Source organism: Capra hircus, chromosome 13 (assembly GCF_001704415.2).
Source record: "Capra hircus breed San Clemente chromosome 13, ASM170441v1, whole genome shotgun sequence".
NCBI classification, from domain to species: Eukaryota; Metazoa; Chordata; class Mammalia; order Artiodactyla; family Bovidae; genus Capra; species Capra hircus.
This window is the reverse complement of record NC_030820.1, coordinates 43,010,886-43,031,958: the sequence shown is the minus strand read 5'-3', so window position 1 is coordinate 43,031,958 and position 21,073 is coordinate 43,010,886. Positions and strand designations below refer to the sequence as shown.

At 41.6% G+C, this 21,073-nt stretch overlaps 1 protein-coding gene across 4 annotated transcripts in view; it reads right to left on the bottom strand.

The window, feature by feature from the left end:
• Positions 1,322–21,073, bottom strand: part of LOC102189109 (dihydrodiol dehydrogenase 3) — a 34,928-nt gene continuing 15,176 nt past the window's right edge. For 3 of the 4 annotated variants that reach the window (XM_018057318.1, XM_018057317.1, XM_018057319.1), the window contains exons 4-10: positions 18,726–18,842; positions 17,222–17,299; positions 16,688–16,810; positions 6,696–6,805; positions 5,391–5,556; positions 5,115–5,197; positions 1,322–2,473 (exon numbers count right to left, since the gene is read on the bottom strand). In XM_018057318.1, the coding sequence (XP_017912807.1) occupies positions 2,431–2,473; positions 5,115–5,197; positions 5,391–5,556; positions 6,696–6,805; positions 16,688–16,810; positions 17,222–17,299; positions 18,726–18,842 (720 nt within the window). In that variant the 3' untranslated portion in view covers positions 1,322–2,430. The remainder of the gene's footprint in view (positions 2,474–5,114; positions 5,198–5,390; positions 5,557–6,695; positions 6,806–16,687; positions 16,811–17,221; positions 17,300–18,725; positions 18,843–21,073) is intronic. The other variant, XM_018057316.1, reaches the window with a different exon arrangement.

Here is a 21,073-nt window from a genome sequence, read left to right as displayed (position 1 = left end):
ACACAGACTCGGCTTTGGGCGAACTAATAGAAAGCTGATTTTGCAACACTTGTTGGGTTCCAGAGTCAAAGACACAAAGCCTGCACCTATCCACCCTCTACAGCCCAAAACTATAGTAACATTTTCTTAATTGGTAAGATTTGAACTCATATCAACCCATGAATATTCAAGGGGTGGACTAACAGGAGAAAAACCTTGCGTCTAAGGATCCTGGATCAATGGCAGTAGGCACTCAGGATCCCTCTCTTTCTCAGGAGGGAGATGTTTTCTTTACATTACTGCACAGCAAACATGCCCTCCATGTCTCTGCAAGGAGCCAGTGTCTCTGTGTTGCAAGGGTGTTTGTTATACAGACAAATACTTGTGTGGGATGAACGGTACTTGGTGCCTCTGCCTAATAGATATACAGAAATGGGAGAGATTTTGTAGAAATATCTCCTAGTGGCACTTACCCATTTCTAAGAGCTAAATTATGATTTCATTTACAGTGTCACCCTCCACTAGATATCAACTCAAGAATTTATTTTAATTTATTCTTCTCTATTTTATTTATTGATAAAACAATGTCTTCCCTAAAGTGTTCAATAAACTTTAGCTGAATGAATCAAGGAATGAATGGCAAAACATATGAGAACTAATCAAAATGTTTTCCATAAAAAGGCATGAGGTCGCTTCAGTCATATCCAACCTTTTGTGACCCTTTGGACTGTAGCCTTCCAGGCTTCTCTGTCCATGGGATTCTCCCAGCAAGAATACTGAAGTGGGTTGCCATTTCCAGACATATCTAAATCATTTTCCCATACAGCAGAAATTAACAGAACATTGTAAACTAACTACAATGGTAGTTGAAGCATAACAACTTCAATAAAAATTTTTAAATAAAGAACTTCTAACAGTTTTAAAAAATTAAATCGATAAGATGCACTGCTTTGTAATATGCGTACATGCTCAGTGGCTAAGTTGTGTCCAACTCTTGTGACCATGGACTGTAGCCCACAAGGCTCCTCTATCTATGAGCCCTCCCAGGCAAAAATACTGGAGTAGGTTGCCATTTCCTTCTCCAAGGGATGTCCCCGATTCAGGGATTGAAAAGGAGTCTCCTTCATTCTTTAGAATTCCTTACCATTGAGCCACCTGGGAAGCATTATAAGAAACAAAATATAACACTGGAACTATTTCATTGCATTTTTATTGAGATATAGTTGAATTACAATGTGGTGTTAACTACTGCAGTACAGCAAAGTGACTCAGTCATATATATACATATATATGTGTATATATATATATATTCTTTTTCATTTTCTTTTCCATTATGGTTTGCCATAAGATATTGAATATAGTCTGCTGCGCTGTACAGTTGGACTTTGTGTTAATCCAATTTATATACAATAGTATGCATCTGCTAACCCCAACCTCCCAGTCCAACTCTTTCCCAAGCCCTTCCTCCCTGGAAACCATCAGATAATACTTGATAGCTTACAAAATTACTTACACTAAGTAAAAAAAAGTGTAAAACCTGTATATTGAAGATTATTTCAAATTTTAAATAAACATGCAAATATTTTACATAGGAGAGTCATGAAAGTATGAAATTAAATTTATATTTTATGGCAAGAAAAATTTAAACATGAAAAACTATTCTATACCTTTGCACTTTCTCCCTCACTGTAAGTTGTGTGTCTGCATGATGCATGGACCAGACCTCCCACATCAGAGGGAAGACCTGCTTGACCTTGAAGAGCAACAGACTCCTAGCATCAGTAAGCTCCTTAAAAGATAAATTCCTTCTTGACCTTGTAAGGGGTCACATGACCCACCATGGTGATGCTTAGATCTGGATTAGGTACACTGTCAATAATGACTTTTCATGCAGAGCCCTCTGTCTCTAAAACCTACATCCCTGCGCCTAGACTTCTGGAGGACAGAACAGTTCTCAGGCTGTCTGAGATTCTCTTCCTGGGGTATAGCTCTCAAATCTGACTCGAATAAAATTTTCCATTTCTTTCTCTTACTTTTTCTTTTTTTTTTTCCGTTTCACATACGATATTATACATTTTTCACTGCCGTTCTCCCAAATCATCCCACTGACCCTCTTCCAAAGAGTCCAAAAGACTGTTCTATACATCTGTGTCTCTTTTCTGTCTTGCATACAGGGTTCTCGATAGATCAACTAATTCATTTTTGACAAAAGAAAAGGCACCAGGAGGTTATCTTTATTTTCTAACCTTTCTCTTTTATTTCTAATTATTTAGTTATCAGAGAAAACTAGAATTCATATTTGAAGTCTTCTTTATTTCATTAAAAAGTTTTAATGATAAACAAGCTTCAAAAGTTCAGACACTTCTTTTAAACATCTCCACCAAGTACAGAAATGCTCTTCACAACCCTAGAAAAGAAGTTCCGGTAGAATGCATGGTGGACAGCTCACAGTCAATATTCTTCAGAATATGGATACTCAGGATGATCGACAAAACTGAAAGAGAAAAAGGAGAAATAATTTATTAAATCTGTCATATTGTCACAGAGAGCATTACTCTGTGGATACAGTCAGGATGGGCCAAAGCTCTAAATCTGTAAACACATCCCATCTTCTCCCCCAACAAGCACACATCAGGTGTCTGCTCCATGAGCACATGGCACGTGCATGTCCAATGCCAACATTCACGTGTGATATTCACCCCACAGTGACAGGTCGTTTGAGTCAGGTTACAATTTATAAGAGGGCACAGACCTAAGGATAACTATGGAGGTCATTTCAGACACAGGTGGAACTTTTGACCCTAAGTGGTGAGAAGGATCACAGTTAAGGAATTCTTTGCTGTTTTTCATAAATCCGTTCAATAGAAAAAAAAAATGTCAAGCACCCCTCCAATACAGGGTGCTTCCATTAAGGAATTACTATTAAATTGAAGAAATACCACATACACCTAAACAGTCTTACCTATAAAATGTGATTACTACTTTCTTAATTTGTATCATATAACTACACTCTTTATTAATTAATATTACTGCTGTTTTCCTTCCTTATAGTCTGATTTTTCTTTCTAAATTTGTTCTTTTCAACTCAACTCATTAAAGAGTGCATCCTGAGCCATTCCATGTGCCAGGAGCTGTGCTATCGACATAAACCTACAAGGATGCGTATAAATCTAGGCATTCACAGAATAATGAAGGAGAGCACAGAATATACATAAAGCTTTCGAGGACAGAATAGTAACTTGCTATCTTTTCTCTTTTTTCAGAATCATAATATACATATACATAAGTAAGCAGGCATACTAAGTCACTCAGTTGTGTCCAACTCTTAGTGACCCTGTGGACTATAGCCCACAGGCTTCTGTGTCCATGAGATCCTCCAGGCAAGAATACCAGAGTGAGTTGCTTGCATTCCTCCAGGGGATCTTCCCACCCAGGGTTCCAGTCTGCATCTCTTATGCCTCCTGCATTGGCAGGCGGGTTCTTTACCACTACCGCCCCCTAGGAAGCCCATATATATGTGCATGTGTGCTGTGTGCCAAGTCGCTTCAGTCGTGTCTGACTCTTTGCATCTCCATGGACTGTGGCCCACCAGGTTCCTCTGTCCACGGGATTCGCCAGGAAAATACCAGAGTGGGTTGCCATTTCCTTCTCCAGGGGATCTTCGCAACCCAGAGCTCCAACCTGCACCTCTTAGGTCTCCTGCATTGGCAGGTGAGTTTGTCACCATTTGAACCAACTAGAAAGCCTACATGTAAATGTACATATAAACATATATATCTTCTTTACATACAAGGAGGCTTCCCAGTGTCTCAGTGGGTAAAAAACCTGCCTGAAATGCAGGAGACACAGGAGACATGGATTCAATCCCCAGGTTGGGATGATCCCCTCAAGATGGGCATGGAAACCCACTCGAGTATTCTCACCTGGAGAATCCCATGGGCAGAGGAGGCTGGCGGGCTATAGTCCATAGGGTTGCAAAGAGTCAGACACAACAGAAGCAACTGAACACTACAAACAAGGAGAGTTGTAAGATTTTCCGTTTGAAACTAAATCTTCATTTTATCACTAATTTGTGTTCCCTTTTCTCTAAACTCCCTCCCAGCATCTCTCTGTTTGAGTAGTCTTCTGTCTCTTCAGTCCTGACTTCCTCTTGCAGTATTTGGCAGCTGGAATTCCATGGTACTAACTAAGTAAAGTCAAGGAGGTAGGAGCTCCCCAGTGGGTAGACCCCTGAGGGAAAAAGTCTACAGTGCAGTTTCTTGACTCAAGAAACCAGAGAGACCCAGATGATCTTACCAGGTGTGTCCAGCTAAGGACAGAAGTCTCTCTCTGAGGGGTCAGTCCATGATATACTCAAACTTCATTTGGTGACATTTTAAGGAAGAGGAAATGGGAGATGTGTTGGGGCAAAGGTCAATAAAGGGATAAATTTGGAAGAAATAGATGATGTCTTGGTAAAGAAAAGTCCATCAGGGAGAAAATCCAACAGACACTTAGGAGAGGGAGTGGAGCCAGGCTCACTGTGACTTCACACTGAAGCATGTTGGCCTTCATGGGGTCCTCCTCCAGAAATATCAACAATGTGTTCACAATTGTGTTAGGATAAGCAGGAATGTAATTCAGGATGGATTCCTTATTACACATCATTATATATCATTTCCTCCTGATTCTACAAAGAACTAAAGATGAAACATGCATCAGTCCCGGAAAGAAGGAGCCTGGTGGACTACAGTTGATGGGGTCCAAAGAGTCAGACAAGACTGAGCAACTAACGCTTTCACTTTCCAAAAGAAGAATGGGCTGCAGACCCTGTGCCCTCTATGTTTCCTGGGTCTCTGGGCCCTGAGAGGAGGTACACCAGGCACAGGCATTAGGGGCACAACATAGTGAATTCATCACAGTCTCAACACTGGGGATTTTACTGATTGGCTGTCCTGGGCCCCAGTCACATTTCTGTTGATCAGAGATAGAAACCTAGAAGGAACCTCTGGTCTGAGGTCTGCAGGAAGCCCCTGGTATACTCCTACACTGGAAACCAGGGCTGTCTCCCTGAAATTAAGCTTTAAGTAAGCTATTCCTCAGCTGATCTGTATGCTAGAGAAACAGTGTTTGTGGAACATATGCAAGTCACTTACTGTTGCAAATCATAGTATCTTATATTGCTATTGAGGCCTTCGATTGCCTTCATCTCTTCTGGAGTCAGTTCAAAGTCAAACACCTGGAAAGAAGGAAGAATCACATTAAACTTTCCCCCAAGGAGCCGGCCTTCCCCTGGGGACTGGAGGACTTTTCAGCTGGATGGGGACAACCATGGGGAAAGAGAAGCCATGTCTGTCTTCAGTTAGACAAAGAATGCCCCTCATGAAGGATATTCCTTAAGAGCCCTCTCTGCCCACAGCCCCACTCATTACCTGTATGTTCTCTTTGATCCGCTTCCTGTTGTAACTCTTGGCCAGAACCACAACCCCACGTTGTATCTGGTACCGAAGGGCAACTAGAGCTGGGGTTTGCTTGTGCTTTTTGGCAATGGCAGAGAGAACTGGTTCCTCCAAGAGAAAGGGGAGGTTTGGGTTCACCCTGGAAGGAAATTCAGAAATGCCAAGGAGCTAAGACTAAGTACTTAGTTTATGAAGAGGCTTCCCAAACAGATCAGGTATGTCACCTCTAGACCAGTGCTTCTTAAAGTGTGGTCCAAGAATCAGCATCATCAGCATCACCTCGGATCTTTTAGAAACACAAAATTCCGTGGCTTAGCTGAAGACAAACTGATACAGAACCTCAAATATGTCACCAGAGTTGACTCATTGGAAAAGACTTTGATGCTGGAAGGGATTGGAGGCAGGAGGAGAAGGGGACGACAGAGGATGAGATGGCTGGATGGCATCACTGACTCAATGGACATGAATCTGAGTGAACTCCGGGAGTTGGTGGTAGACAGGGAGGCCTGGCATGCTGCGATTCATGGGGTCACAAAGAGTCGGACATGACTGAGCGACTGAACTGAACTGATTCTGTGATTACAGATCTCTGCGGATGATTCAGATGCATTATTGAGTTGAAACAGGACTGCCAAACTCTTGGAATTTGTTTCTTTTTTACTTCTCTGTGGTTATTTTTCTTTTCTAATCAAAAGTAAAGACAATGGTATGAAAGGAGAACATCATGGGAAATATTGGGAAATATTTTGTTTTTCATTTTTTTCTAATTTTCACTTGCGTCAGGTGTTGATAAAAGCTGAACAGTCTGAAAATAAAGACTGTGCATTTCATAATTATTTACGTTGTGCAGTTCTTCTACAAATGTTTTAAAAAAATAGTTCAACTTGTACTTATTTTTCAATCATGATAAACCTGGAAATTATGTACTATTATCCTGATTTTAGACATGAAGTGAGGGAGACTTGATAAGTCTATTATACTAATGTGCTCATTATCCATAAATAAGTAAATTATGACAAAGCTTATGTCTTAGTTATCAACTGGGGGATTATATAGAGATTTTAACACAGACACGTGTTAAAATCTATATACAAGACACATACAATGTAAGATATCAAGCTGGGTGATGAAAAGACAAAAGAGTATTTTTCCCAACTGTCTTCTCTCTCCTCTACCCTTTGAGAGTTATCTACAAAGTGCTGCATACAGAATAATAATATTTTCATCAAAAAATGAGTTTTAAATAAACTCCTTGTGGCCATCCATAATGTTCATTACCATTGAAATGTTCGTTGGGCTCCCAGAGCACCATAGGCAACCAGGACAATATCGTGTGACTTGCAGAACTCCAGCAGTTTGCTCTGGTTGAGATAAGGGTGACATTCCACCTGTAGAAGCCAACAGAGAAAAGTGTCAGATTATATGAAAAGGTAACACACCAGAGAAAGCTTGAAAGGAAGAATTATATATGCTAAGGAAAACCATGTCACATCAAATTACAACTGGAAGTATCAAGGAAAGATTTTTTAAACTTATATTTCTCTCCCCTGAAAAGGTAAAAAATAATGACATTACCGAGAACAAGTAATTCTATGGACCAGATCTTGGTTGCTGAACACCACTGAACAGACCAAGACACATGCTTAATTCCAGACCTGGGACAGGAAAAGAGCTGTCTAAGCTTGGGACATCAAACAACTCCAGAAAGAAAGAAATTGCACAGTCTTATGAAGAAATATCTGAAGGTCAAAAGAACCAGTGTGATGAATTCCCATTGGTGACATTTCGGTAGATCTGAGCACCAAAGGGAATCATGAGTGAAAGCAAATGTAGCACACAGAGGCAAAATAAATCCCTGAGAGAGGAAGAAAGAGCAAAAACGCTTCTCTCCACAGATGGTGATTATTACAATACATCTTTTCTCAGAAACTGACAGCTAATGTGAAGGAGTGCAGTGTTTTCCCCTGTCTGAAAGGAATAGATGTATTTTATCCTGAATAATGACGGAATTTTACTTTTACAGTAAAATGTCAGATCAGAAGATTAAAAAGAGGGTTTAAAATGGAAAATAATGAAAAACGTTCCAATGAAATAATTAATTCAGTTGAAAGTCATCAATGGATTCTCAACCATTATGTGAAAACTTAGGGGAAATCAAACTTCCCCTGATGATGGTTATCATCCAACAGATGACTAGATAATTTCAAGAAGGAAAACACACATTTTCAAATAAAATATCCAGCTACTCAGGAAGCAAGAGTTCGAACTGGACATGGAACAACAGACTGATTTCAAATAGGAAAAGGAGTACGTCAAGGCTGTATATTGTCACCCTGTCACCCTGCTTATTTAACTTATATGCAGAGAACATCATGAGAAACGCTGGACTTGAAGTAACACAAGCTGAAATCAGTTTTGCTGGGAGAAATATCAGTAACCTCAAATATGCAGATGACACCACCCTTATGGCAGAAAGTGAAGAGGAACTAAGAAGCCTCTTGATGAAAGTGAAAGAGGAGAGTGAAAAAGTTGGCTTAAAGCTCAACATTCAGAAAACGAAAATCATGGCATCCGGTCCCATCACTTTATGGGAAATAGATGGGGAAACAGTGGAAACAGTGTCAGACTTTATTTTTGGGGGCTCCAAAATCACTGCAGATGGTGACTACAGACATGATATTAAAAGACGCTTACTCCTTGGAAGGAAAGTTATGACCAATCTAGATAGTGTATTCAAAAGCAGAGACATTACTTTGCCGACTAACTTCCGTCTAGTCAAGGCTATGGTTTTTCCTGGGGTCATGTATGGATGTGAGAGTTGGACTGTGAAGAAGGCTGAGTGCCGAAGAATTGATGCTTTTGAACTGTGGTGTTGGAGAAGACTCTTGAGAGTCCCTTGGACTGCAAGGAGATCCAACCAGTCCATTCTAAAGGAGATCAGCCCTGGGATTACTTTGGAAAGAATGATGCTAAAGCTGAAACTCCAGTACTTTGGCCACCTCATGCGAACAGCTGACTCATTGGAAAAGACTCTGATGCTGGGAGGAATTGGGGGCAGGAGGAGAAGGGGATGACCGAGGATGAGATGGCTGGATGGCATCATGGACTCGATGGACATGAATCTGAGTGAACTCCGGGAGACGGTGATGGACAGGGAGGTCTGGCGTGCTGTGATTCATGGGGTCGCAAAGAGTGGGACATGACTGAGCGACTGAACTGAACTGAGCTAGCTTTTCCAGAAAAACAAAAGTGCTGTCCCTCCCAGTGGGACAACTTGTCACCATGCACTTCCTACCCGGGTTCATTTAGGGACAAAGCATGCAACTAACATTTTCTTGTCAAAATATTTAAATTAAATGTAGCAAGGAGTTCAGATTTAACTACTAATTTATGTAATCTAGGATTACAGAAACAAGTCAATTAGCATCACAAAGTATCAATGATAAATACAGTGTATTTCTGAAAACCTTGTCTGGATATCTTGGTAACACAATGACTGAGTGATCGTTTTACATTAAAGGAGCTTAAGGTGACTCAAAATTACACGTGAACCACAGTCAGACTCAGGTCACCAAAATATTGTTGCAGCCTGGCAGAGCAGACACCAGAACCTGCCCCATGGCTCGAGGGTGTGGCAAACGGTGCCCTCATGATTGTGCTAGTAGGCATGCTGAATGGACAGACTTCGGGCTGGGCATGCTCTCTGTTCCACTTCACTGCCGCCCTCTGCGTCCATCCCCGTGGGAAACAAAACAAATGTTTCTGATCAACAGCGGAGCCTCACCTTTACTCCCTCTTTATGGTGTGCTGATCAAACTCCCCAGTATAGCTCTTTCCTAGTGATCTCATGACTTCTGCCCATAAAAGTATGGGCTGAAAGGAGACGTCTTGGCTTCCTGCCATGGAGAGCAGGAGGGTCCCCTGATCCCCTGCTTGCAAATTAGATGTGTCTGTCTTTTCATTATGTGCTCGCCCCTGGTTCAGGTCTTTCTCACCCTCTGTGCTGACCATGGCAGGTGGCCCCTGAACAGGGACCTGAAGTCGGGAAGGATTCCCCTGAGGGAACAAACTCAAAGTGAAGACAGTGAGCGGTAGCTGAGGTGCCTGGATCGCAACCAGGCCCTCAAACTCTAAGGGTGGGAAGGCCCTGTTGTCCACATCAGGGTGTCCATGGGGAAGGACTTGAGTAAAGCTGAGAGACATCATCTCCAGCTTTTGAGGCACCTCCTCCAGACTGCAGGAGGGCAGGTGAAAGAGGAGCCATTGACACAATTGCTAAGAGAGGTGGTGAAATAGAATCTTTAGTTTCCAGAAGAAGGCACTCTAGATATTGAAAATTGGGATCCAGTGGAAGAAAATTTGAAATCAGCACACAGGAGAGGGGATCGCATGCCTGTGATGGTATTCGACACCTGGGGGCTAGTGCGACTGGTCCTATACCCTCGACAGACTGAGAAATAATGTGAGAAGACGGTGTCCTCAAACGTCTTGTTAACCCTTCCACCCCTTTGCCACCCAAGCTCAATTTTCCACCACTGCCACCACCACTGGGTCCAGAAATGTCTCTGGAGGGCAAGCCGCTGACATGGTTTCAGCAGGCCATGGCCTCCAGCCTTCCTATGGGTGCTTTTGACATTGAAGACCATCTTGCTTTTCCTATCAATTACAGGCCCAACCCCAGTAATCCCACCCAGGTTATTGCAACCCATGAAACTTTTGACATCAGGTTTTAAAGGAACTAATCTAGTGTTAGGCTGAACGGGGTCAATTCTCCGTATACATACATGGGAGCTATTGGAAATTTTCTTGCATGGGAGATGCTCTCCTTACGATGTTAGCCAAACAGCTTTAAGTGGTCCCCAAAATTTACAGATTTTTGCCTCTTATATTGAATTGTGCCAATAGCTGCCCTGTATTAATTTGGTCAGTGGAGATTATCTTACTTTTGAAATGCTCATAGGCACAGGGCAATACACCAGTCCAACAGCCCAATTGACTTATGAAGGTATACTGGTGAGAGCATTATGTACAGATTGCAAAATGCTGCTGAAGCAGGGGCAGACAGCATGAGAACCCAGCGAGCCTACTGGTTCATTTGTTGAAATATTACAGAGACCCAGAAAAGAAATCACTGAATTTTAGACCGGCTCTCATCTTCTCTCCACCATCAAATTAATAGTCCTACAGTGGAGGACATTTTGTAAAAACAGTTAGCCTATAAAAATGTCAATAAAGATTCCCAGGCTGCCCTTAACACTATTTGTCAAAATGGCAGCCTTGGCGAGATGTTGGAGAGTGTCAAAATGTTGGTACATAGGCTCACAAACAAACCAAGCTAACCCAAGCAATTTGTGCTGCCTTTAAAAATAATTTTAGCTCTTCTCATGCCAAATGCTTTCAATGTGGAAAACCCGGATATACAAAAAAGGCTTGCTGTTCTGGGCCCAAAATAGATGTTACAAAAGCTCCGCCTACTGGAGAAAATAAAACACCAGAACTTTTGTCAAAGGCTTTCTCAGCACAGTATACTAACGCATATATAAGGAATTTAGAAAGATGGTAACAATAACCCTGTATGCGAGACAGCAAGAGAGACACAGATGTATAGAACAGTTTCGGGACTCTGTGGGAGAGGGAAAGGGTGGGATGATTTGGGAGAATTGCATTGAAACATGTATAATATCATATATGAAACGAATTGCCAGTCCAGGTTCGATGCATGATACGGATGCTTGGGGCTGGTGCACTGAGATGACCCAGAGGGATGGTACGGGGAGGGAGGAAGGAGGGGGGTTCAGGATGGGGAACACATGTATACCTGTGGCGGATTCATGTTGATGTATGGCAAAACCAATACAATATTGTAAAGTAATTAGCCTCCAATTAAAATAAATAAATTTATATTTTAAAAAATGAAATAAAACACCAGGACAGTGTCCTAGGTACCAGAGAGGCAATCATTGGGCTAATCAATGCAGGTCAAAATTCCATAAGAATGGTTCCCCTTTGCAGCCAGGAAACCGCCATCAGGGCCAGCCCCAGGCCCCACAAACGGTGGGGCATACACTGTGAGGATCTCCAGCACACCTTTCAGCCCATCTCCAGCCTCTCAGTCTCTACCAGTGGAAGTGCTGGGTTGGACCTCCCAACCTGAGTAACTGTTTGAATTAATGGATTGGATCCCCCCCAACCACCACCCAGTCACAATCCCTACTGGGATCCAAGGCCCCATTCCACCAGGGACCATAAGACTCATTCTGGGCAGAAGTGGCCTTACACTTAGGTTCAGTTCAGTTCAGTCGCTCAGTAGTGTCCATCTCTTTGCGACCCCATGAATTGCAGCACGCCAGTCCTCCCTGTCCATCACCAACTCCCTTAGTTTACTCAAACTCATGTCCATCAAGTCAGTGATGCCATTCATCCATCTCATCCTCTGTCGTCCCCTTTTCCTCCTGCGCCCAATCCCTCCCAGCATCAGAGTCTTTTCCAACGAGTCAACTCTTTGCATGAGATGGCCAAAGAATTGGAGTTTCAGCTTCAGCATCAGTCCTTCCAATGAACACCCAGGACTGATCTCCTTTAGAAAGGACTGGTTGGATCTCCTTGCAGTCCACAGGACTCTCAAGAGTCTTCTCCAACACCACAGTTCAAAAGCATCAATTCTTCGGTGCTCAGCCTTCTTCACAGTCCAACTCTCACATCCATACATGACCACAGGAAAAACCATAGCCTTGACTAGATGGACCTTAGTCGGCAAAGTAATGTCTCTGCTCTTGAATATACTATCTAGGTTGGTCATAACTTGTCTTCCAAGGAGTAAGTGTCTTTTAATTTCATGGGTGCAGTCACCATCTGCAGTGATTTTGGAGCCCCAAAATATAAAGTCTGACACTGTTTCCACTGTTTCCCCATCTATTTGCCATGAAGTGATGGGACCAGATGCCATGATCTTCATTTTCTGAATGCTGACCTTTAAGCCAACTTTTTCACTCTCCACTTTCACTTTCATCAAGAGGCTTCTTAGTTCCTCTTCACTTTCTGCCATAAGGGTGGTGTCATCTGCATATCTGAGGTTATTGATATTTCTCCCAGCAATCTTGATTCCAGCTTGTGTTACTTCCAGTCCAGCATTTCTCATGATGTACTCTGCATATTGGAAGTGGTCAAACAGGAGATGGCAATAGTGAACACTGACATTTTAGGAATCAACAAACTAAAATGGACTGGAAGGGGGGAATTTAACTCAGATTGTGATTGCAGCCATGAAATTAAAAGATGCTTACTCCTTGGAAGGAAAGTTATGACCAACATAGATAGCGTATTAAAGAACAGAGACTTTACTTTGCCAAAAAAGGTCCATCTAGTCAAGGCTATGGTTTTTCCAGTAGTCATATATGGATGTGAGAGTAGGACTGTGAAGAAAGCTGAGCACTGAAGAATTGATGCTTTTGAACTGTGGTTTTGGAGAAGACTCTTGACAGTCCCTTGGACTGCAACCAGTCCATTCTAAAGGAGATCAGTCCTGGGTGTTCATTGGGAGGACTGATGCTGAAACTGAAACTCCAATACTTTGGCCACCTCATGCAAAGAGTTGACTTATTGGAAAAGGTCCTGATGCTGGGAGGGATTGGGGGCAGGAGGAGAAGGGGACGACAGAGGATGAGATGGCTGAATGGCATCACCGACTCGATGGACATGAGTTTGAGTAAACTCTGGGAGTTGGTGATGGACAGGGAGGACTGGAGTGTTGCAATTCATGGGGTCACAAAGAATCGGACAAGATGAGCAACTGAACTAACTGACTGACTGACTGACTGACCATTAATTACATCTACTACTGTGGGCAAGAATCCCTTAGAAGAAATGGAGGAGCCATCACAATCCCCTAAAGAGTTCGAAATGCAGTACTTTGATACAATTTCAAAAACAACAGAATGATCTCTGTTTGTTTACAAGGCAAACTATTCAATATCACAGTAATCCAAGCCTATTCCATGATCAGTAATGCTGAAGAAGCTGAAGTTGAATGGTTCTATGAAGACCTACAACACCTTCTAGTACTAACATCCGAAAAAGATATCCTTTTCCTTATAGGGGACTGGAATGCAAAAGTAGGAAGTCAAGAGACACCTGGAGTAACAGGCAACTTTGGCTTTGGAGTACAAAATGAAGCAGATCAAAGGTTAACAGAGTTTTGCCAATAGAACACAATGGTCATAGCAAACACCCTCTTCCAACAACACAAGGGAAGACTCTACATATGGGCACCACCAGATGATCAATACAAAAATCAAATTGATTATATTCTTTGCAGCCAAAGATGGGGAAGCTCTGTACAGTCAGCAAAAACAAAACTGGGAGCTAACTATGACTCAGATCATGAAGTCCTTATTGAGAAACTCAGAGTTAAATTTTAAAAAGTAGGGGAAACCACTAGACCATTTAGGTATGACCTAAATCAAATCCTTTATGATTATACAGTGGAAATGAAAAATAGATTGAAGGGATTCGATCTGATAGAGTGCCTGAAGAACTATGGACAGAGGTTCTTGACTTGGTACAGGAGGCAGTGATCAAGACCAACCCTAAGACAAAGAAATGCAAAAAGGCAAAACAGTTGTCTGAGGAGGCCTTACAAATAGCTATGAAAAGAAGAATACTGAAAGGCAATGAAGAAAAGGAAAGATTTACCCCTTTGAATACAGAGTTCCAAAGGATAGCAAGGAGAGATAAGAAAGCCTCCCTCAATGTCAATGCAAAGAAATAGAGGAATACCATAGAATGGAAAAGAATAGAGATCTCTTCAAAAAAATTGGAGAAAATGCTCCAAGGGAACATTTCATGCAAAGATGGGCTCAATAAAGGACAGAAATGGTATGGACATAATAGAAGCAGAAGATATTAAGAAGAGGTGCAAGGATGCACAGAAGAATTATACAAAAAAGATCTTCACAACCCAGATAATCACGATGGTGTGATCACTCATCTAGTGCCAGACATCATGGAATGGCAAGTCAAATGGGCTTAGGAAGTATAACTAGGAACAAAGCTATTGGAAGTGATGGAATTCCAGGTGAACTATTTCAAATCCTAAAAGATGATGCTGTGAAAGTGCTGCTCTCAATATGCCAGCAAACTGGGAAAACTCAGCATTGACCACAAAACTGGAAAATATCAGTTTTCATTCCAATCCCAAAGAAAGGCAATGCCAAAGAATGCTCAAACTACCACACAATTGTGCTCATCTCACATACTAGTAAAGTAATGTTCAAAATTCTCCAAGCCAGGCTTCAGCAGTACACGAACTGTGAACTTCCAGATATTCAAGCTGGATTTGGAAAAGTACGAGGAAACAGAGATCAAATTGGCAACATCTGCTGGATCATTGAAAAAGTAACAGAGTTCCAGAAAAACATCTACTTCTGCTTTATTGAGTATGCCAAAGCCTTTGACCGTGTGGATCACAACAAACTGGAAAATTCTTCAAGAAATGGGAATACAAGACCACCTTACCTGCCTCCTGAGAAATCTGTATGCAGGTCAAGAAGCAACAATTAGAACCAGATATGGAATAACAGGAAAGGAAATTGAAGCTGCTCAGTCACGTCCAATTCTTTGTGACCCCATGGACTGTGGCATACCAGGCTCCTCCTTCCATGGGGTTTTCCAGGCAAGGGTACTGGAGTGGGTTGCCATTTCCCTCTCCAGGGGATCTTCCCAACCCAGGAATCGAATCCAGGCCTCCCACATTGCAGGCAGACGCTTTACCATCTGAGCCACCAGGGAAGCATGGAACAACAGACAAGTTCCAAGTGGGAAAGGAATAAGTCAAGGCTGTATGTTTTCACATACAGAGTATGCAGAGTACATCTTGTGAAATGCCTGGATGGATGAAGCACATGCTGGAATCAAGATTGCTGGGAGAAATATCAGTAGCCTCAGATATGCAGATGACATAACCCTTATGGCAGAAATTGAAGACAAACTAAGAACCTTTTGATGAAAGAAACAGAGTGAAAAAATTGGCTTAAAAATTCTACATTCATAAAATAAAGATGATGGCATCTGGTTCCTACACTTCATGACAAATAGATGGGAAACAATGGAAACATGACAGACTTTATTTTCTTGGACTCCAAAATCACTGCAGATGGTGGCTGCAGCCATGAAATTAAAAAATGATTCCTCCTTGGAATGAAAAACTGTGAGAACAACCTAGACAGCATATTAAAGAGCAGACAGGGTACTTTGTCAACAAAGGACCGTCTAGTCAGAGCTATGCTTTTTCTAGTAGTCATGTATGGATTTGAGAGTTGGACCATAAAGAAAGCACAGTGCCAAAGAATTGATGCTTTTGAAACTTTTGTGTTGGGGAAGACTCTTGAGAGTCCCTTGGAGATCCAAACCAGTCAATCTTAAAGGAAATCCTTCCTGAACGATCATTGGAAGGACTGATGCTGAGGCTGAAACCCCAGTACTTTGGCTACCTGATTCAAAGAACTGAGCCGTTGGAAAAGACCCTGATGCTCGGAGAGATTGAAGTCAGGAGGAGAAGGGGACAACAGAGGATGAGATTGTTTGCTGGCATCAACAACTCGATGGACTTGAGCTTGAGTAAGCTCTGGGAGTTGGTGATGGACAGGGAGGCCTGGTGTGCTGCAGTCCACGGGGTTGCAAAGAGTCAGTCATGACTAAGCAAGAGAACTGAAATATTCTGAAATCACAATATCTGCTCTAAATCCTGAGTAACTCTTCCATCAACTGTTAGGATCAACAAAGCATTTAACTTTATGCTCTAACCTGGGTGACTCTCATAGTCTCCAGCACATTTCTTTGTACTGTGCTCACTGTTGAAGCTGGCATACCAAGACTAAGGATTTAGGCATCCAAACCCCATACAAACGCTTAACACCTATCTCACCTGTTTTTTTCTCTATTTATTTCCCATTCTGTGTTTTCATGGGCTTCCTTCCTGTATACAGTTTCATCTAAGCACTTTCACACCTGATTTCTGGTCATGCTTTCAGCTCAGGGAAACATGTCCTTCCTCTAAATTCTAGAAGCAGGAAGCCATCCCCAACTTTTCCACCCAGAGTTTATCAAAGATACTGTTATAGATTCTATTCACACAGTCCAGACACAGGCTCAGCTCTGTAGAATTCACTCTCCTCAAATGTCAGATGAACAGGAGGGAAGGACAGACAGACATCAGGCTCCAGGGCAAGAAGGAGGTTCTGAAGAGCAGGAGGGAGAGAAGCCGAGCTACTCACCTGATTGCAGACGGGCTTGTACTTGAGCCCCGGCTTGTTCAGGATCCTCTCCAGCTGCTTGTGGTTGAAGTTGGACACCCCGATGGACTTGGTCAGCCCTGCATCCTTACACTTCTCCAGGGCCTGGGAGGGAGGGGTGGTGAGCAGTCACTTGGCATGGGTAATATAGCAATAAGAAATGCTGAAAAATCATTAAGAGGGTCTCTGGTCAAGAATTAGCATTGCTTATCAAGGAGATAAAGGGGGAAAATGCCATGACACAAGAAGAAGAAGTAGCATCTCCTTAGAAAACCTTGGAGAAGAAGGTCACATGTAAGGAAAGAGATGCCTATCTACACTCTCCCAAATTCTCCATTTCATTCCTCTCTGTGAATATTTCAGCAACGGTTCCCTCCCCACAACCCCAGCATCCCAGCCCTTAGGTTCATGAACTGCTGAATCTGATGGTCCACAGCCCATTCTCACAGGTGGAAGAAAGGAAGGAGGTTCCCCCTCTTCTGGCTCTTCCTCTGGTTCTCTTCTCCCCAGACTCACCTCCCATGTACGACAAAGATCCACAGAGTCAAATATCGGTTTTCCATTTTCATCTGTTGGGAAAATTGCCTCCCCTGGCTGGAATAGAAGCAGTCATTTCAGAGATGTCACAACATAATTTCTCCACATTTAGCCAGCCTGCCAGGCACATCTGGGACTAGGATGCTAAACCTCCATGAGTTTCATTTACTTTCTGCATACTAATATTTGCAAAGGGATTTGCAAATGGAGTTATCAGCAATGTCTTTAGAAGGCAGTTTTCCAGTAATCTCTTATACAAACTATATGTTTTGATAGATATAATTTTCCTACATTTTCCTGGGAACTCTCAGTGCCTTAAGTGAAATTTTTTCTGCACCTTATACTTTCCTCTTGCAAAATGCCTCTATTGTGCAGGGAGTGACAGTAAGTTATGCCTTACTGCTGGCAGAAATATTACAATCTTGATCTGGACTAAATATAAAAATTCCTTTTTCGCTCTGAACATCTGATAGCTTCAGGGCATACACATGAACCAGCAAGGTTCTCTTTAGGTTGATAAGCTATGTGGAAGAAGCAGACATACTCTCAAATATTCTGGACAATGAGGCTTGAACAGATCAAGGTCATTCTGCCACCCATGGAAAATGCTGAGATAAAAATAAAGCAAACCAAGAGTGATATCATTATAAGGAATAGAAAAACAGAGACATTTCTGTCAAGTATTAGGAATCCTTAAATCTATGTAGATGGGAATTACCATCTACATAGTCCAATAAACTCCTTGGCAAAGGATAGCTTGAGCAGAATTCTGTATTCTAAAAAAGAGTTCTGCATAATAGATGTTGTTCCTGTTGTTTTGTTTCGGCTGTGCCATGGTTTTGCTGTATCTTAGTTCCCTGAATACGAATTGAACCCACTCCCTCAAAACACCCTGACTCAGCACTGAAAGCACATAATCCTAACCACTGGAACAACTGGAAAAATTCCCCTCTACATAATACAGTTCTTAATGGCTAAGTGCAGTTTGCAAACCTCACTGTGAATACAGGCGACAGTGGAGGCCAGGTCTCTGAAGTCCTGAGAAGACTGTGATTAGACCCACCCAGAAGGACACCACCAAATCCACGAAACATGAAAGGATGAGAGATGAAATGACCTCATCCTGTTCAGGTGTGAGGTCATGTCAGCGCTCAGCACCAGACTCTGGATATGAAATCCCATCTCCCAGGCCTAATCAGCACCATGCACAGAACTCGCCTATTTCTACTTCCCACAGGACTCGCTTATTTCTACTTCCTCAAGATTTTGAGACAGAGTCTCAGATTATTTAATTTGTTTCTCTGGAGGTAGATAAGAGATTCAAAGAATCTCCCCAAAAAGATGAACACAAATGATAATTTAGGGGATTCTGCTCTAGTGTAATCATTCCTTCAACCTAAGAAAAATCTTGTCAACCATCCATGGAAGTTATAGACATTCTGACCCAAGAAATCCAACAGAGGTGATCACACAAAGCACCTACCATCAAAGCCACTGGTTGATGAATAATGTAGAGATCGACATAGTCCAGTTGAAGATCTTTCAGTGACTTTTCCAACGCTGGTTGGACCAACTCCGGACGAAGGGACGTGGACCAAACCTGCTGGGATTAAACAAAGGGAGCTGTGGGAAATGAATGCTTCATGTAATTTTGTTTGACTTGTTTCACTTAATAACTAGACATTATTATTGGTTAGAAAGAGATCACTATGGGAAAAAGTTCCATTTCTTCTTGAGTTCTACTGTTTATCTAACCTACCCATGTAAACTTCATTATTTGATTGAATTTATCATCTGTACATCTTTCACAATGGAATGAAATGAATCAAGATATAAATAACTTTATCAAATGATTACCATACCCATCAACTGACCTATGCTTGATAGAGTATAAAAGCAGAACCTTAGTCTAATTTGACCAAACAATCCATCTTCTCAAAATTAATTACTATCTTGTTTACATAACTATGGGGGAAAATGCTTTGAACACTTTATTTTTTTTTTAATTTTAAAATCTTTAATTCTTACATGCATTCCCAAACATGAACCCCCCTCCCACCTCCCTCCCCATAACATCTCTCTGGGTCATCCCCATGCACCAGCTCCAAGCATGCTGTATCCTGCATCAGACATAGACTGGCGATTCAATTCTTACATGATAGTATACATGTTAGAATGTCATTCTCCCAAATCATCCCACCCTCTGCCTCTCCCTCTGAGTCCAAAAGTCCATTATACACATCTGTGTCTCTTTCCCTGTCTCGCATACAGGGTCGTCATTGCCATCTTCCTAAATTCCATATATATGTGTTAGTATACTGTATTGGTGTTTTTCTTTCTGGCTTACTTCACTCTGTATAATCGGCTCCAGTTTCATCCATCTCATCAGAACTGATTCAAATGAATTCTTTTTAACGGCTGAGTAATACTCCATTGTGTATATGTACCACAGCTGCCTTATCCATTCATCTGCTGATGGACATCTAGGTTGTTTCCATGTCCTAGCTATTATAAACAGTGCTGCGATGAACATTGGGGTACATGTGTCTCTTTCAATTCTGGTTTCCTCGGTGTGTATGCCCAGAAGTGGGATTGCTGGGTCATAAGGTAGTTCTATTTGCAATTTTTTAAGGAATCTCCACACTGTTCTCCATAGTGGCTGTACTAGTTTGCATTCCCACCAACAGTGTAGGAGGGTTCCCTTTTCTCCACACCCTCTCCAGCATTTATTGCTTGCAGATTTTTGGATCGCAGCCATTCTGACTGGTGTGAAGTGGTACCTCATTGTGGTTTTGATTTGCATTTCTCTAATAATGAGTGATGTTGAGCATCTTTTCATGTGTTTGTTAGCCATCCGTATGTCTTCTTTGGAGAAATGTCTATTTAGTTCTTTGGCCCATTTTTTGATTGGGTCGTTTATTTTTCTGGAATTGAGCTGCAGAAGTTGTTTGTATATTTTTGAGATTAGTTGTTTGTCAGTTGCTTCATTTGCTATTATTTTCTCCCATTCAGAAGGCTGTCTTTTCGCCTTGCTTATATTTTCCTTTGTTGTGCAGAAGCTTTTAATTTTAATTAGATCCCATTTGTTTATTTTTGCTTTTATTTCCAGAATTCTGGGAGGTGGATCATAGAGGATCCTGCTGTGATTTATGTCTGAGAGTGTTTTGCCTATGTTCTCCTCTAGGAGTTTTATAGTTTCTGGTCTTACATTTAGATCTTTAATCCATTTTGAGTTTATTTTTGTGTGCGGTGTTAGAAAGTGATCTAGTTTCATTCTTTTACAAGTGGTTGACCAGTTTTCCCAGCACCACTTGTTAAAGAGATTGTCTTTACTCCATTGTATATTCTGGCCTCCTTTGTCAAAGATAAGGTGTCCATATGTGTGTGGATTTATCTCTGGGCTTTCTATTTTGTTCCATTGATCTATATGTCTGTCTTTGTGCCAGTACCATACTGTCTTGATGACTGTGGCTTTGTAGTAGAGCCTGAAGTCAGGCAAGTTGATTCCTCCAGTTCCATTCTTCTTTCTCAAGATTGCTTTGGCTATTCGAGGTTTTTTGTATTTCCATACAAATCTTGAAATTATTTGTTCTAGTTCTGTGAAAAATGTGGCTGGTAGCTTGATAGGGATTGCATTGAATTTGTAAATTGCTTTGGGTAGTATACTCATTTTCACTATATTGATTCTTCCGATCCATGAACATGGTATATTTCTCCATCTATTAGTGTCCTCTTTGATTTCTTTCATCAGTGTTTTATAGTTTTCTATATATAGGTCTTTAGTTTCTTTAGGTAGATATATTCCTAAGTATTTTATTCTTTTCGTTGCAA